The following is a 17,683-nucleotide window of genomic DNA, read 5'->3' on the forward strand; positions in this document are numbered from 1 at the left end:
GAGACTTGTAGCTTTTGGGGGTTCTCCAGATGCTGAACACTTGTCCTGAGATCTCTCGTAGCTGCTTCAGCAAAGACTTTGATGTTACTCTCAGAAGAGTCTAAGGAAAGAGAGCTAATTTAAGATGGCCACCCCTTTATATAGTGCGGGGCTGGACTAAAGCCCATTGGTCAAGCTGTGGGTCATAGGTTAAAGCTGGTGCTCTCTGGGAGAACATGTGACAACAAATCATGTAACTGCATAACATAACATGTGACAGGCTTACTCACAGGTCCTTGAGACCTCCAAAGGTCCTGAATACTATCTAGACATAGGGATCCTGTCTAAGCATTAAAGTGATACACACACCACATTTATTAAACCAACAGGGAGACAACAGGGGGGAGCCCTTGCAGGGGAGCCCCCAGGTCACTGAGGGACTCAATCTGACAGGGCCTACGGGTAGTATAGGACCATGTACTTGCACTGGAACATTACAAATCCGCCGCTACGAGCGGACATTGAGAGGTACCCGGCCGTAGCTGGGAGCTCGCTCTGCAGTCCCTCTTGTGACTGCCATTGGCGTATGTACAGCGTCAAATATGCTGCGGATAGGCCCCATATGATCCTTCCCTAAGGGTATGTTCACACGGCGTAATTTCTATGCTTTCGCTTAGATTACGTTTTGCCAAGCTGGCAGCGGATTCATTGCAGTTTTGCAGATTCCGGGAGAGATTCATCAAAACCTGTCCGGAGGAAACGTTGCTGGGTTGCCCATAGCAACCAATCAGATCGCTTCTTTCATTTTGCAGAGGCCTTTTCAAAAGTGAAAGAAGCGATCTGATTGGTTGCTATGGGCAACTGGGCAACTTTTCCTCTGGACAGGTTTTGATAAATCTCCCCCTCTGTCCAGAATTTCTCACACTCAACGTCCCAGATTTCGGAGAGGGTTCAACACACAGATTTTGAACGAAATTCATAATTCCGTAATGCAGACTTTCCGCAGCGGAAAATCTGCCGCGTGAATGGGACACATGTTCCAAGCTGAATTTTTCCGCTTGATTCGGCGAGGAAATTCCGCCATGTAAACATAGCCTTAGGGTGAATACACATGTGGCAGATTTAATGCAGATTTACCCAGGTAAAATCCCCAATGGATTACCATTTACCCTTTTCATTATAGCTGGAGGCGAAATGTGTGCTGAACTTTGGTTAAATACGCAGAGTTTTATGCAAATTTTTGATGAAAAATGTGGATTTACCCGGGGACCAGTTTCAGACACTTTTCTCAGTCTGACTGCGGTCAGTTCTGGTAATTTGATCCCCATTCAGACTGGGATTTGCGGCCGTAATACATGCGCAGAATAGCTGCTGTCTTACTCTCATTTATATCTGGCCTTGTAGGTAAAACAGAACTAGACTACTGGCAATGTTTTCCAACCAGGGTGCCTCCAGCTGTTGCAAAACTACAACTCCCAGTATGCCCGGACAGCCGCTGGCTGTCCGGGCATACTGGGAGTTGTGGTTTTGCAACAGCTGGAGGCACCCTGGTTGGAAAACACTCGACTACCGGGAAGTGAGGAAAAAGATTTTTGCCACCCTCCACCCATTAGTGTCATCTAGGTTCTGCCAAATTCACAATTACTATGTGACAGTGTCGCTGACTAATATGTTATTTTTTTTATGTTAGTCATGAACATGGATCATTTACTGTACACATTTGGGACAAACAGGGCAGTAACTTCAGACCTGAAAAATAACAAGTAGACTTTCCCGCTCAAAATGAGAATTATTCTAAAGAAAGAGAATTTATAGATATTAAAAAAAAAAAAAAAACACCAGTGAGTCTCCTGTAATCTTTAAATATCTGAAGTATAGTATGCTTAGTATAGGAACTCCCAGCTCCTCACCTTCACAGTCAGAGTTCAAAGGTTGTTTTTTTTTCTGGACTTTGCAGCAGCACACATTGGTCAAAAAATGTAGGCTCTTAGCGCACTTTTTGATCAAAACTTGTCCCCCCCCCCATCCACCACGCGGAGGTGGCCTCATTTAGGATGGGACCCGGACACAAATTCTGAGCCTAAGGCTAGGTTCAGACTACGGAATCTCCGGGCAGAAAATTTCCGCCCGGAGATTCCGAGTGCGGCCAGCGCCAACTGAATCAGTTGGTGCTAGGAACGCGCGGACACTGCAGTCTCCAGTAGACTGCAATGTGTTCCGTGTGGATTTGTGCCTGAAGAAAGAGCAACGCCATTCTTCAGGCGGAAATTTCCAAGCGGATTTTCCGTTCACAAATTCCGCTTCACAAATTCCGAAGTGTGAATTTGTGAACGGAAACCCATTCACTACACTATACATTTTAGCAAGCGGAATTTCCGCCTGCAATTTCAAAGCGGAATTTCAGGCAGAAATTCCGTAGTCTGAACCTAGCCTAACGCTCATATCCACTCACCTCTGTTGGGCATATAGCCTCTGACTGGGTGACATGCTGGATCCATTAACAATTTAAAAAAACCTCCTGTGAAAAAGGGGGAGGGGTGCACAGGTTTTTTAAATTGTTAATGGATCCAGCATGTCACCCAGTCAGAGGCTATATGCCCAACAGAGGTGAGGGGATATGAGTGTTAGGCTCAGAATTTGTGTTCGGGTCCCATCCTAAATGAGGCCACCTCCGCGTGGTGGATGGGGGGACACATTTTGATCAAAAAGTGCGCTAAGAGCCTTAATTTTTTGACCAATGTGTGCTGCTGCAATCCTCTTTTTTTTGTATATATTTTTAAAACGGTCATACAACAAAGGAACATGAAGTCGGTGAGACTCTCATACGCGGGGCATACCACTGATAGGCTACTAGTTTCGGTATACCTGGGCCGGAAGAAGCGTCCATAGTGACACGAAACTAGTAGCCTATCAGTGGTATGCCCCGCGTCTGAGAGTCTCACGGCTCTCGCTCCCCCCATGGATTCAAATTTTTCTGTATGTGTAGCATTTCTTGTGGAATAAAGCTTTCATCACGCTGAAGATTTGTCCGGGTGAGTGCGACTTCATGTTCCTTTGTTGTATGATATCTTTCTGAAGCTCTTTATACTTGGAAGTCAGCACGCTAGGATACAGCTAGCTGCTAATTTATACCTGTAGCTAACAATAGCCAATAGGAGCCATCCTACGGGATTTGACGTGTTTGTAGAGCGGTGCCTGGTTTATTTCTTTACCGTTTATATTTTAAAAACTATACATCTTATAATGAACACAAGACATCAACGGGGGGCACGGAAGGAAGTGGGCCAGATCCCATATAAACATAGAGAACAATCCAAATGGTAACATCCAGCTCCCCGAAAGTATATGGAGCACTCTAAGGGATTATTTAGGGAAGATGTTTTGTTTTTTTGAAGTACCTTGGATACTACAGAAACTAAAAAAAAAAAAAAAAAAACACATACTCATCTTCCCTGATCTCCAGATGCTGCCATTCCAACAACACTCAGTCCCTTGTGCTCTCTGCTTTTCGTGATGTCTTCCTGCCCATTCAGCCAATCACTGTCTGGAGCAGGTCACCTCTGCAGTGATCGGCCAAGCAGGCAGTTCCTGCAAGAATGGGACATTGTTGGAAGCAAGAAGAATTCTGGGGACTTGGTGCCAACATACCATCAGTGGTCTGGGACAGGGCTCAAGTCCTGCAAGAACACGTGGGAACTAAGTTCCTGCACTTTTTTCACAGCCGGAACACCATTCACATTAGCAGTACCAGCCCTTAAGGGGAAATTTTAGGCGAGTTCCCACACTTTTTTTCCCCCCAGGACTTGACCCCTAGTCTGGGATCAGGGCAGATGAGTATGGGTTATTGTTTGAAGGTGTAGTCCCGGGAACTGAACTTATCATATTATAGGGGATAAGTATCTAAATGCTGGGACCCCTGAGATCTCCTGTGCGGGGCTCTGGCTACTTACTTGTCCTAGGTGCATTTCGGTTTCCTGGACAAATGAAAGTGACGATCCGCTCAACCAATCACTGGCCTCAGCGATGTCCCACCTCAGCCTGTGATTGACTGAGTGGGCCATCACTTGCATCCATCCAGGAAGGTGGGGTTCAGAGTCCGCCATGACGCATAAGTAGCCAGGGCCCCGTACAGGAGATTTCCGGGGGTCCCAGCACTCTGAACCTCCAGTGATAAGACGTTTATCACCATTGCTGGCCACAGCAATGTCCCATCTCAATCAGTGATTGACTGAGTGGGCCGTCACTTGCATCCATTCAGAAAGGTGTTGGCCAGAGTGTGCAGAGGAGTAGACAGGGCCCCATACAGGAGATCACCGTACATGTGGGTAGGGGACAAGTGTCTGATAAGTTTAGTTCCTTGAACAACCCCTTTCATTTTGTTGAACCTGGGGTCCTATCTAAAAACATTGTCCTTTTAGTAATATTTTGCTCATTTCTCTTATCTTTCCACAGCTTATTTTTTTTTGCACCTTTCTACTTTTCAACCACAAAACCCTTCGATGAGACGGCCTCATATGTCAACAGGAAGCTGATTCAGTGACTTATAACAGTAAGTTTTTTATGGTTTCCTATTTAGGAACTGCAAGTGCTTATGTGGAGGTGGTTACATTTGGCTCTATAGGTTACATGAGTACACAGAGCATTGTGGGTGTCATCTACTGAAATCCTGGAACCTGTGTCATAGAACTGTGTTGTTGCAGTAAGTATTCAATTTACCTGCAGTGCCTCCGCAGGAGAAATGAAGCATTACACAATGCTCAATCATATTAAAGGGATACTCCCTTGGAAAATGAATATATTTAAATCAACTGGTGCCAGAAAGTTAAACAGATTTTTAAATTATGTAACGAAAGAAGCTCGGCACCATTCTCTGTATCTTGAGGACAGGAAAGACTGGGACCCTTTATGACTTCTCCCCTTGCAACTGCTGGAGGTACATACAGGTGCTGCTACGCTGATAGACGGTATAAACAGATGTCCAATAGGAAAAAGAAGCGGAGCACTCACCAGACCTTGAATGCAGGTTGACTTTATTGACCGGATCGATTAAAGACACATCAGGGGGGAGGTGGTACAGACAGGGGAGTGTGTCTTAGAGACGCGGGGGTATCCTCTCGGTGACGGACCGTTGCGCGCCGAAGCGCTTCTCCAGACCGGGACTGATGAGGTCACAGGAAAAGGTGTGCTTTATGGGATCAAGGGAGCCATGACGCTACAGGTAGGTAACATACTTTTGGTGGGCTGCCTTGATTGTGTAACAATCATTACAAAAACATATAAAAGTGCATATTAAAAGCAACAACTTCACATGTGAGACACAAAGGTATATATTCTTAAACCAAAGCGCTATATTCTTGCTTTTCGTTCATTCCAAGGGGGCCGGTGGCATCCGTCCGGATGATCCACTTAGCTTCACATTTCAGCAGTTGCTGATGTTTATTTAACCCTCTGGCTGCTGACACATGTTCTATACCTGTAAAGCGTAGAGCTTCTGGATCATTATCATGATAATCCTTCATGTGGGAAATCAATCTGGGGGCCCCTGTACCAGTGATCAGGGACCTAAAATGTTCCCTGATCCTGTGGTACAAGGGACGGATTGTCTTACCCACATAATAGTGCCCACAGGTCCAAAAAAGACAATAAACCACATTTGTTGTCTTGCAGGTAATCATTTGTCTAACCTGGATGTAACAACCTCCTAACTGGAAATTATTTTGTTTGCTGTTAAACTTACATTGTTTACACGTCCCACACGGAAAATTTCCTACTGGGCGGGTGTCAGTTAACCAGTTGGATTTATGTTTTTTTTGTTTTTTAAATCTGTTATAGAAATCTTGTATAGTAGTATTTTTACGATGCGTTATTATTGGTGGTTGAGCAGTTATCTGGGATAAATCGCTGTCTTGCTGTAGCATGAACCAATTTTTACGGATGGATTTTTTAATTGTTTCGTTCATGGAGGTGTTCTTGAATGTACTCCCCTGTCTGTACCACCTCCCCCCTGATGTGTCTTTGATCGATCCGGTCAATAAAGTCAACCTGCATTCAAGGTCTGGTGAGTGCTCCGCTTCTTTTTCCTATTGGACATCAGATTTTTTAATTACTTCTATATAAAAATCGTAATCCTTCTAGTACTTATTAGCTGCTGTATGCTCCTAAGGAAGTTGTGTAGTTCTTTCCAGTCTGACCACAGTGCTCTCTGCTGACACCTCTATCGTGTCAGAACTGTCCAGAGCAGGATATAGGGGTGGACTAACAACTCATGGGGCCCTCGTCAATAGAGAATTTTGGGGCCCCCATGCACGTTGGCGCCAGATCGCTCAGCATCCTTAACCAATGAGGAGCATTATATGAAACGTGCTCAGAAGCTAAGCGTGCTTCATACACAGTGGGGGATATTTATCAAAGTTGTCTATGTCCCACATCAATATAGACCAAACTACAGAGGGTTAGTCTGGTCTATTGTGCACCTAATTTATCAAATGGCGCACAGCTCTTGATAAATTCTGTGCACAGACTGCATGATCTATGCTTTAGTCTATATTTAAACCTGCTCCAACATGGTCTGACATTTCGGCGTACTTTCAGCCTATGCGACTTGTCGCTGAAAAGTCGCTTTTGATAAATTCCACACCAATGCATTTTTCAATGCATTTCAGTCTAAAATAGACTTGCATGCATCATGTTCTAAAAATCCTCTAGAGCAAAAGTCGCAGAAAAGTCGCACATATTTAGACTGCGACTTTCTGTGCGACAAATTTAGACAAGAAAAACCAGTCTAAATCCTTTGATAAATCTCCCCCAGTGGGTCCCTTTTGGTATGAGCAGCTGGGACCCATAGCTATTGGCAGACATTACCGATTGGGCAGATGTCCAGCATTAACCCTTAAGACGCCGCAATCAAAGTTGTTTCCAATGTCTAATATGGGAAAAACTTCATCCCACTTAGCTCAGTGGGTTGATTGGGACCACCGCAATGAAATCACAAGGTCCCAGTTAAGAGGATGGCAGAAGGGCCCTTTCCTGCCTCTTTGCCATCCGATTGGTGCTACAATAGTGCAGGCAGCCTCAGTAGCCTGTACTAATAAAGCGCCGATAACACTGATCAATGCTTTTCTATTGCATAGAATTGTTTAGTGTGTGCAATCTAAAGAAATCTAAAAAAAAGTGTAAAAATTTTAAAAAAGAGAGTTAATAAATGTAAATAAGCACCTTCCCTAATAAAAGTTTGAATTGCCCCCCTTTTTCCATTTTTTTAATAAAATTATAAAAAAAACAAACATAAACATATGTGGTATTGCCACATGAGGAAAGGAAAGGAAATCTGTCACCTGCACTAACCAGTCAGTACCGACAGACAGTGCAGGTGACACCAATGACAACGGTACTTACCTTTTCCCGTTCCATGCAGTCGTTCTCTGGGAATCTTCTCCAGTATCTTCAGCTCCGGGCCCGGCTTGGGGCATGGGCGGAGCTTAGTGACGTCACCGCTGCTGTTTGCTAGCATCGGGACCCAGCAGAGAACAGCAGCGATGATGTCACTAAGCTCCACCCATGCTCCAAGCCAGGCCCGGAGCTGAAGATACCGGAGAAGATTACCGGAGAATGACAGCACGGAACGGCACAAGGTACCGTTGTCATCTGTGTCATCTGCACTACCTGTCTGTACCCACAGATTAGTGCAGGTTACACTAATGACCTAATACCAGAATAGCATATTTTTGGTCACTGTCACGATCACACCCTATCGGTCCAGCCAAGACAATAGAGAGAGTGTGATGGTGCAAGGGTTAAAGCCGCCAGACCTCTGGGTATACACTACTAGTCCCAGCAAGTCACCAAATTAACCCTTAGATAAACGTGTTTCCATCAGAGCTGCCTTCAGAAAGGTGAGCTCATATATTTAGAGATCAAAGACCAGAGCTGATTAATTAAACATTTAATCTGATAAAAGGTATCACAGTGCTATGCATAAAAATAAACAAATGACATACAGTTACAAAAATATGAAAGAGTTTATCAAGGCAAGTTCAGAAAACAAAAGATTAAGTTCTTACAGCATGATGATATAGCAGTCCTTCAGTGAGTTCCAGCTGTTCTTAGGATGGTCTTATCAGCTTGTTGCACAGCATTGAACACCCTGAGTCTAGCATTGTTAAATATTATAGATCTGCCTTGTTGGAGGGAGACTCCATTCCCCCCTCCCCTCTGATCCCACCAGGGGGGCATCTCTGTTTCTGGTCCTCTTATCTGGTTGATTATATGATGGGACCAGAGTGCATGACTTCCTGCTACTTCAAAAGAGCTGTAAACAAAGGAGATGTAAACAAATAGCCAGACCCCCAATAAAATGCAATACACAAACCCACAGTCTGAAAGACCTCTCACCCCCAGGTCTTGGATAATACCTCACACACAGTTATAATTTATAATACACATATAGAATTTTAATAATCAGGCCTTGGGCTTGACAGTCACTATCTCATATACCAGAAAAAAATCGAAAAGAAGCGATCAAAAAGTCCCATCAAAACAAAATGGTACCAATAAAAACAACAGATCACGGCGCAAAAGATGAGCCCTCGTACATCTGCGTATACGGAAAAATAATAGTTATAGGTCAGAATAGGACAATTTTATGCATAACAAATTTTCGCACAAAAAGTTCTAACATTAAAAGTAGTAAAATAAACAAAACTTATATAAATCAGGTATGACAAATGGACCTACAGAATACAGATAATGTGTCATTTTTACCGGATTTAATTAAGGTATGATTTACCCGGATCTGTGGTCCGGTTCTGCAGATAGACCCGTTATTAGCCAGCATTGCTTATATGTTAATTGTCTGCTTTGCAAAATGGAGGTGGGACCCGGCATACCCAGCATTGCGAGCCTCCTTGCCTGGTCCCGCCTCCATTGCACAATGCTAGGGATTAACATGTTAGCAATGCTGGATAATAATGGGTTTATCGCTGGAACCAGATCAAGGATCTGGGTAACTTTGATCTCATTTCTGTCACAAAGCACAGGGAATAATGCGCCCTAGGCTTACCCAAAGCCCCTTTCCCTGTCTACTTGCTTAAATCCCCTAGACAGCGGTTCCACAACTGGGCGCTGGTCCCTCTGTTGGACAATAGTGCAGTGGCAACACAAGTCAAAACAATAATAATTAAAGTTGATTTCCCACACAACGACCCCCCACCCCCACCCCTCCGCTCTGCCCGGACTTCGATCGGTGGGCAGAGCGGAGGTGAGGGGGGAATGGCCGGCTTACCGGAGCTGCGGCGGCAGCGGTACGGACATCATTTGGAGTGGTGGCGACAGAGACATCGTGTGGCAGCGGCAGGAGGAATGCGGCCGTAAAGTGAGGCGGTGGAGGAGGCTGCAGTGAAGATCGCTGGTAAGTGATCTTCACTGTGGCCTTCTAAAAGTTGCAAAACTACAACTCTCAGCATGTCAAGACAGCCAAAGGCTGTCTGGGTATGCTGGGAGTTGTAGTTTTGCTAAATCTGGAGGGCCACAGTTTGGAGACCACTAAATGATGGTCTCCAAACTGTAGCTCTCCAGATGTTGTAAAACTACAATTCCCAGCATGCCCAGACAGTCAGGGATGCTGAGCAGTGTAATTCTGCAATATCTGGCCCTTCAGATGTTGCAGAACTACAACTTCCAGCATGTCTGGGCATGCTTAGAGTTGTAGTTTTGCAACATCTGGAGGGCTACAGTTTGAACACCAATACTTTGCGGTCTCCAAACTGTTCTTCTCCAGTTGTTGCATAACTCCTAGCATGCCTTTCGGCTGTCAGTGCATGCTGGGAGTAGTAGTTTTATTATGGTCATAAAAATTATTAATTATGACAAATAAAAAATTATGAAAATTATTACAAATATCAAAATTATGACCTGGTGAATTGTAGACAAAGCTAATCACTACAATTCACATCTGAGTCCGACTATTTCCTCAGATATTAACAAGTTCTTTTTATGACAGGATGACAGTAACGCTTGAAGGGGTACTCCGCCCATAGACATCTTATCCCCTATCCAAAGGACAGGAGATAAGATGTCAGATCGCCGGGGTCCTGCTGCTGGGGACCCCGGGGATCGCTGCTGCAGCACCCCGCTATCATTACTGCGCAGAGTGAGATCGCTCTGCACGTAATGACGGGCAATACAGGGGCCGGAGCATCGTTACGTCACGGCTCCGCCCCTCGTGATGTCACGGCCCGCCCCCGTCAATACAAGTCTATGGGAGAGAGCGTGGCGGTCGTCACGCCCCCTGCCATAGACTTGCATTAAGGGGACCGGCCGTGATGTCATGAGGGGCGGAGCCATGACGTCACGCTGCTCCGGCCCCTGTATCGCCCGTCATTACGCACAGAGCGAACTCGCTCTGTGCAGTAATGATGGCGGGGTGCCGCAGCGGCGATCCCCGGGGTCCCCAGCAGCGGGACCCCGGCGATCTGACATCTTATCCCCTATCCTTTGGATAGGGGATAAGATGTCTATGGGCGGAGTACCCCTTTAAGGATGTAGTTTTGCAATATACAAATAATGCACAGGGATTATAAAGTATGCATATTTATATGATTATAAACAAACATAAATAAGTAACAAACACAATGATATATGCAAATGAATATCAATTAGATATTAGTAAACCGTACAAGATTGTTAGTTGACTACATAAAAGTAGAACAATACATGTGGGTAGTAAGTAACTTGTTAAAATAAACAAAAGCTACCAGGTTAGAATATCATATAAGAAAAAGGTTACATATCACTCTATTCAAAGGAACCTCATGATATTAAGGTAGGCAATATCTAATCATTAGACATCAATATGGAATGCTAAATACACTCCCCGCCCCCTTCTAACTACTACACATCACATGACTCCAAGAATGGGGAAATCCATCTAAGGATATAAATATGGAAGAAATATGATATACTTCCCCCCATTCTGGACTATTTTCTATACATTATCTTGGTAAGACATTAAGACAAATAGCAGTGATATATGATCTTGCTCTATATTTTAGGAGGAAAAACTTGAAACAAGTTTCCCGTGTGGGAAATATAGTTATAACACTTAGCTTGGCGAGTAGGAATTCTATCAATATGTATAAGCAATTATTTAATGCTTTGATAGATTATGAGTCTTGATTTTTCTGCAGGTAAAATGAAGTCTCACAATATCCTAAAACTATTATCTCAATATCGAGATAATTAATTTTTATTTTATTAATTTAGTCGCCAATCTAAATGATATAATTCCATCCACATTATCCCAAGTAGTCTTAATTAAATGGAATACCATTTTTGTGTCTCTTACCAAAACTCTGTAAGAATCTTACTTCTGCTCTGAGGAACACTGAACGGTCCATCTCATAGTCAGGGACAGCCATTGGGTCGGTACCGTTTGATCAGTCCGGCTGGCAGGGATCTACATGGCTTCCATCTTGTGGACCTATTTGTCTTTGGAAGACCTCTTTGTCTCTGTTTCCAGTCCCCAGTTAGAGCAGTTCAGACCTTCAGTTTAGTATCAGCTCCGATTTCAGTATTCAGCTATCGGCTCCAGAGAGAGCTAACATCTGGTTTACCAGACTTTTTAATTAGTTAGACACACCCTCCTAAATTGGAATTCCCCAATAAATGTAGGTTGGGCATGTACATATGGTAATGACTATGACATCACTTTACTACCCAGAATGCATTGAGCATTTCACCCATAATGCCTTTCCTTTCAGTGCAATGTCACCTACCCATACACTAGGGGTTGCTATTGCATAAGCAATTAGCATCATTACCATTAAGGGTTAACTGTCAATAATTGGTCTTAAACAACATTCCACACTTTTACGAATGAACCAATAATTAACAGACAGGGATTACTTTTTGACACCTATAGGTAATCAGACCCTGGATTCTCATAGACATATTGGAGCCTATTAGACATCCTAAATTTATTGGAAAGAGAAGAAGCATGGAGGTCTCTTACACAGATGTGTGAATGTTTATGTCCAGTCAAATGAGTAATTAACTGTTAAACAGGATAACATTGACAAAGTCTTAGGAATACTCCACTAGTCGTTATCTCACCCCCCTTTACTTGGGTGAATTTTAGTAGTGATGTCTAGAGAGAGTGTAACCAGACCCCTTATCAGTCTCTTATCTCAAACACTATAAATAAACTACAGATACAATAGATGCAGTAGAGATGAAACTTCAGAAATTGGCCTATTTTGATTATACACAAAATGCCTGACATCATTGCTATGAGACATATTAAACATAGTGATTCATTTTTGGGGTGTCACAAAATGCATGACATAACTCAGTGATTCCAACCCGTGTGCCTCCAGCTGTTGCAAAACTACAACTTCCAGAATGCAGCTTGAGTCTGTTTCCTAACTCAGGTGTTCCCCAGTGTGCCTACAGCTCTGCGGGCGCACTACAATGCTCAGAAGAGAATGAGCGCCATTGGGCTTTTGGAAAGAGAATTAGACTGGCATTAAAGGCCATGTGCGTTAGGGGTGTAGTTTCCAAAATGGGGTCACATGTGGGGGAGTTTACAGTTTTGGCATCATGGTGGCTTCCTAAATGCGACATGCCACCCAAAAAACATTTCAGCAAAATTCGCTCTCCAAAATGCCATTGTCGCTCCTTCCCTTCTGAGCCCACTAGTGCACTCCTCCTTGTCAGGGTTTTGCAGGGAGGTAAGGATGGGAGGGGGATAGGTCCACCATTCTATCCATTAGGAGAGATCAGCTTTTTTCTAGAAGAAGTGACACTCGTGTCCTTGGCCTGTGTATAGTATTATAGACCATAATTTATTTATTTGAGTTTTATCTCCCCACAGAAAGTACACAAGAGAGATAAACCACAGATTACACCAAACTTTCATAACACACTGTAAAGCCGCATTTAGACAGGAAACAGTATTCAGCTTTAGGTGCTGCGAACACTCCAACACCGACTCATATACATTGCCCTGAAGGTGATACAGTATTATAGAGCTGGAGGCAGATAGCACAGGATCTGCCATTGGCAATACATGATGGTCACATGTTACCTCCTGTCCACCCTGAGCATTGACCTCTGCACAGATCACAGAGCATGCCCATTACACTTTCTCATAGACATTAATGGCCCAGATTGATCAATCTGTCAGACAAAAACTAGCATTATTTGTCCATAGCAACCAATTGTAGCATAGATTTCAATGCTTTTTAGCACTACAAGCTCTGGTAAATTGATAAATCTGGGCCAATGAATTGACTCCAGACACCGGCTTCCTTGTCCCTGTAGCTGCTGTAAAGCAAATCTCTAAATGCTGTTACCCCACAAGGCAGCAGCCAACATAATCCTACACAGGAAATAGAATAAAAAAATATACAGTCTGAAGGTATACTACATTTGAAAAAGAACAAAAAAAAAAACATGTTTTAAACCGAAACTGACGGCCGGTTCACCCACATTAAACCCAATGCACAGGGCTATAGTGTGGGGCAGGGACCGGATTAAATTAAGGTATGACTTTCCGGGATCTGTGGTCCGTTTTTGCAGATAGACCCGTTATTAGCCGCCATTGCTTATATGTTAATCGCTTGCTTTGCAAAAATGGAGACGGGACTCTATTACTCGTCCCGCCTCCATTGCGCAATGCTAGGGATCAACATATTAGCAATGCTGGATAATAACGGGTCTATCTCTGGAACCAGATCAAGAATCTGGGTAAGTTTGACCTAATTTCTGTCACAAAGTGCAGGGAATAGTGCGCCCTAGGCTTACCCAAAGCCCATTTCCCTGCCTACTTGCGTAAATCCCCTAGACAGTGGTTCCACAACTGGGCTCTGTTCCCTCCATTGAACTATAGTGCAGTGACGACACAAGTCAAAACAATAAACAGAACTGTACGGAGGTCTGAAAACAGATCAGGATACAAAGGGTAAATAGGCAAAACAGAGAATGCACAAACAATCTTAAAATCGCAGTCAACAGGCCGAGTCTTTACCAGAGAGAGCAACGCAGTACAGATACAGAAGACAGGAGAATGGTCAGGAGACAATAGCCAAGGGTCACATAATAGAAATTGCTGATAGAGACAAACAAACATGAGTAATGAATGGCAGGCTGGCTGGAATTTATATGCACCTTATAAGCCCTCTGATAGGACTGGGTGTCGAATCATTACAATTTCAATCTGTTTTTTTTTTTTTTTTTTTTTAAAGAAAAATTTAAAATGCAGGGAATGTATTGCCTCTTTTGGTAACCACGGAGAGATATGTGTTCGTGACTTGCTGGATCTCTACCATGTGGAAGACCAGTGGTGGAGGACCAGTGGTTGGGGGATCACTGGTGGAGGACCAGTGGTCGATGACTAGTGGTGGAAGATCAGTGTTGGAGGACCAGTGGTGGAGGACTAGTGATGGAGTATAAGGGGTCAAGGATCAATGATGGAGGATTAGTGGTGGAGGACCAGTGGTGCAGGACCAGTGGTTGAGGATCAGTGGTGCAGGATCAGTGGTAGAGGACTAGTGGTGGAGGACCAGTGCTGTTGGACCAGTAGTGGAGGATCAGTGGTGGAGGACTAATGATGGAGTATAAGTGGTGGAGGATCAGTGGTGAAGGACCAGTGGTGGAGGGCAGTGGTACAGGACCAGTGGTGGAGGATTAGTGGTACAGGACCAGTGGTGGAGAATCAGTGGTGAATGACCAGTGGTGGAGTTCAGGGGTACTGGACCAGTGGAGGAGTTCAGGGGTACTGGACCAGTGGTGAAGGACCAGTGGTGGCTGATCAGCGGTGGAAGACTGATGACCTGTTCTTAGCTACCACATACTTTTTGTTTAGGTTGCACTTGCCTTATGACATCTACACTTCTGCAGTGCAATGTGACATTTCACATCCTGGCTCTGGTCATGTGGTGACTTTTTTTCTAACTCTCCTGTCATTTCCAGGAATATTTAGTGACCGTGTTTTGGTTTCTCACAGCTCTGCCATGGACTGCGCCGACGTTACTTTGCATCCAGACAAATTCTGCCGGCAGAACTCCAGCACTGGGCTGTCACTTGACTTCGAGCCTAAGCAGGAATACATCTTTGTGGAGACTTTGCAGGAGCGCTACAAGTGTGCGAGCTGCCACCTGGTCCTTCACAACCCTCATCAGACAGGATGTGGTCACCGCTTCTGTGAGAAATGTATACTGTGCCTGAAGTGAGTGTCTCTGTGTGTTACGGTAAAATCATGTCAGAATGCAGTATATCGTCACAGGCTCTATGGGGACTCAAACTCTACCCGCTTCAGGTACTTTGGGTAGCTCCTAGGTGGTGACTACTTAGGGCGGTGTTTCCCAACCAGGGTGCCTCCAGCTGTTGAAAAACTACAACTCCTACCATTCCCGGACAGCCTTTGTAGTTGTGCAACAGCTGGAGGCACTCCGATTAAGAAACACCGACTTATGGTCACTATTGCATCACCCACAGACTGACTAGCATATGGGCCGAATGGTTCTTATCTGCCAACACATTCTATATTTCTATCGTTCTGCCATTTTATTAATTAAATTAAGGAACCTGGAAGTTCAGGATGAACAGTGTTATCATGGAGGGGTTGCTGATCAGATGAGGATATCACCTTTTATAATAGAACTGGCAGTGGAAACACCATACTATGTCCATGTGGTTCTGGTCCCCTAATGCTTATCAGACCCTATGGTTTTGGTCCACTTGATCATTGCTCAGTATAGTTCCGGCTGACACATTCTCACTTGCCCATGTGGTTCTGGCCCCCTAGTGATTATTAGACCTCATGGTTCTGGCCCCCAAGTGATTATTAGACCTCATGGTTCTGGCCCCCTAGGGATTATTAGACCTTATGTTCTGGCCCCCAAGTGATTATTAGACCTTATGTTCTGGCCCCCAAGTGATTATTAGACCTCATGGTTCTGGCCCCCAAGTGATTATTAGACCTCATGGTTCTGGCCCCCTAGTGATTATTAGACCTTATGTTCTGGCCCGCTAGTGATTATTAGACCTCATGGTTCTGGCCCCCAAGTGATTATTAGACCTCATGGTTCTGGCCCCCTAGTGATTATTAGACCTCATGGTTCTGGCCCCCTAGTGATTATTAGACCTTATGTTCTGGCCCCCTAGTGATTATTAGACCTTATGTTCTGGCCCGCTAGTGGTTATTAGACCTCATGGTTCTGGCCCCCAAGTGATTATTAGACCTCATGGTTCTGGCCCCCAAGTAATTATTAGACCTCATGGTTCTGGCCCCCTAGTGATTATTAGACCTTATGTTCTGGCCCGCTAGTGATTATTAGACCTCATGGTTCTGGCCCCCAAGTGATTATTAGACCTCATGGTTCTGGCCCCCTAGTGATTATTAGACCTTATGTTCTGGCCCCCTAGTGATTATTAGACCTTATGGTTCTGGCCCCCTAGTGATTATTAGACCTCATGGTTCTGGCCCCCTAGTGATTATTAGACCTCATGGTTCTGGCCCCCTAGTGATTATTAGACCTCATGGTTCTGGCCCCCTAGTGATTATTAGACCTTATGTTCTGGCCCCCAAGTGATTATTAGACCTTATGTTCTGGCCCCCAAGTGATTATTAGACCTCATGGTTCTGGCCCCCTAGTGATTATTAGACCTTATGTTCTGGCCCCCTAGTGATTATTAGACCTTATGGTTCTGGCCCCCTAGTGATTATTAGACCTCATGGTTCTGGCCCCCTAGTGATTATTAGACCTCATGGTTCTGGCCCCCTAGTGATTATTAGACCTCATGGTTCTGGCCCCCTAGTGATTATTAGACCTTATGTTCTGGCCCCCAAGTGATTATTAGACCTTATGTTCTGGCCCCCAAGTGATTATTAGACCTCATGGTTCTGGCCCCCAAGTGATTATTAGACCTCATGGTTCTGGCCCCCTAGTGATTATTAGACCTTATGTTCTGGCCCCCTAGTGATTATTAGACCTTATGTTCTGGCCCCCTAGTGATTATTAGACCTTATGTTCTGGCCCCCAAGTGATTATTAGACCTCATGGTTCTGGCCCCCTAGTGATTATTAGACCTTATGTTCTGGCCCCCTAGTGATTATTAGACCTTATGTTCTGACCCCCTAGTGATTATTAGACCTCATGGTTCTGGCCCCCTAGTGATTATTAGACCTCATGGTTCTGGCCCCCTAGTGATTATTAGACCTTATGTTCTGGCCCCCAAGTGATTATTAGACCTCATGGTTCTGGCCCCCTAGTGATTATTAGACCTTATGTTCTGGCCCCCTAGTGATTATTAGACCTTATGTTCTGGCCCCCTAGTGATTATTAGACCTTATGTTCTGGCCCCCTAGTGATTATTAGACCTCATGGTTCTGGCCCCCAAGTGATTATTAGACCTTATGTTCTGGCCCCCAAGTGATTATTAGACCTTATGGTTCTGGCCCCCAAGTGATTATTAGACCTCATGGTTCTGGCCCCCTAGTGATTATTAGACCTTATGTTCTGGCCCCCTAGTGATTATTAGACCTTATGGTTCTGGCCCCCTAGTGATTATTAGACCTCATGGTTCTGGCCCCCTAGTGATTATTAGACCTCATGGTTCTGGCCCCCAAGTGATTATTAGACCTCATGGTTCTGGCCCCCTAGTGATTATTAGACCTTATGTTCTGGCCCCCTAGTGATTATTAGAC

At 44.4% G+C, this 17,683-nt stretch overlaps 1 protein-coding gene across 8 annotated transcripts in view; it reads left to right on the forward strand.

The window, feature by feature from the left end:
• Positions 1-17,683, forward strand: part of TRAF5 (TNF receptor associated factor 5) — a 79,025-nt gene that overhangs the window by 24,853 nt on the left and 36,489 nt on the right. For 5 of the 8 annotated variants that reach the window (XM_056568230.1, XM_056568231.1, XM_056568233.1 and 2 more), the window contains exons 2-3: positions 4,432-4,528; positions 14,981-15,202. In XM_056568230.1, coding sequence (XP_056424205.1) covers positions 14,988-15,202 — 215 coding nt within the window. In that variant the 5' untranslated portion in view covers positions 4,432-4,528; positions 14,981-14,987. Of the gene's footprint in view, positions 1-461; positions 619-850; positions 1,121-4,431; positions 4,529-14,946; positions 15,203-17,683 lie in introns of those variants that run through there. The other 3 variants (XM_056568235.1, XM_056568237.1, XM_056568229.1) reach the window with 3 other exon arrangements.

This window comes from Hyla sarda, chromosome 3 (genome assembly GCF_029499605.1).
Source record: "Hyla sarda isolate aHylSar1 chromosome 3, aHylSar1.hap1, whole genome shotgun sequence".
In the NCBI taxonomy this organism is placed as follows: domain Eukaryota; kingdom Metazoa; phylum Chordata; class Amphibia; order Anura; family Hylidae; genus Hyla; species Hyla sarda.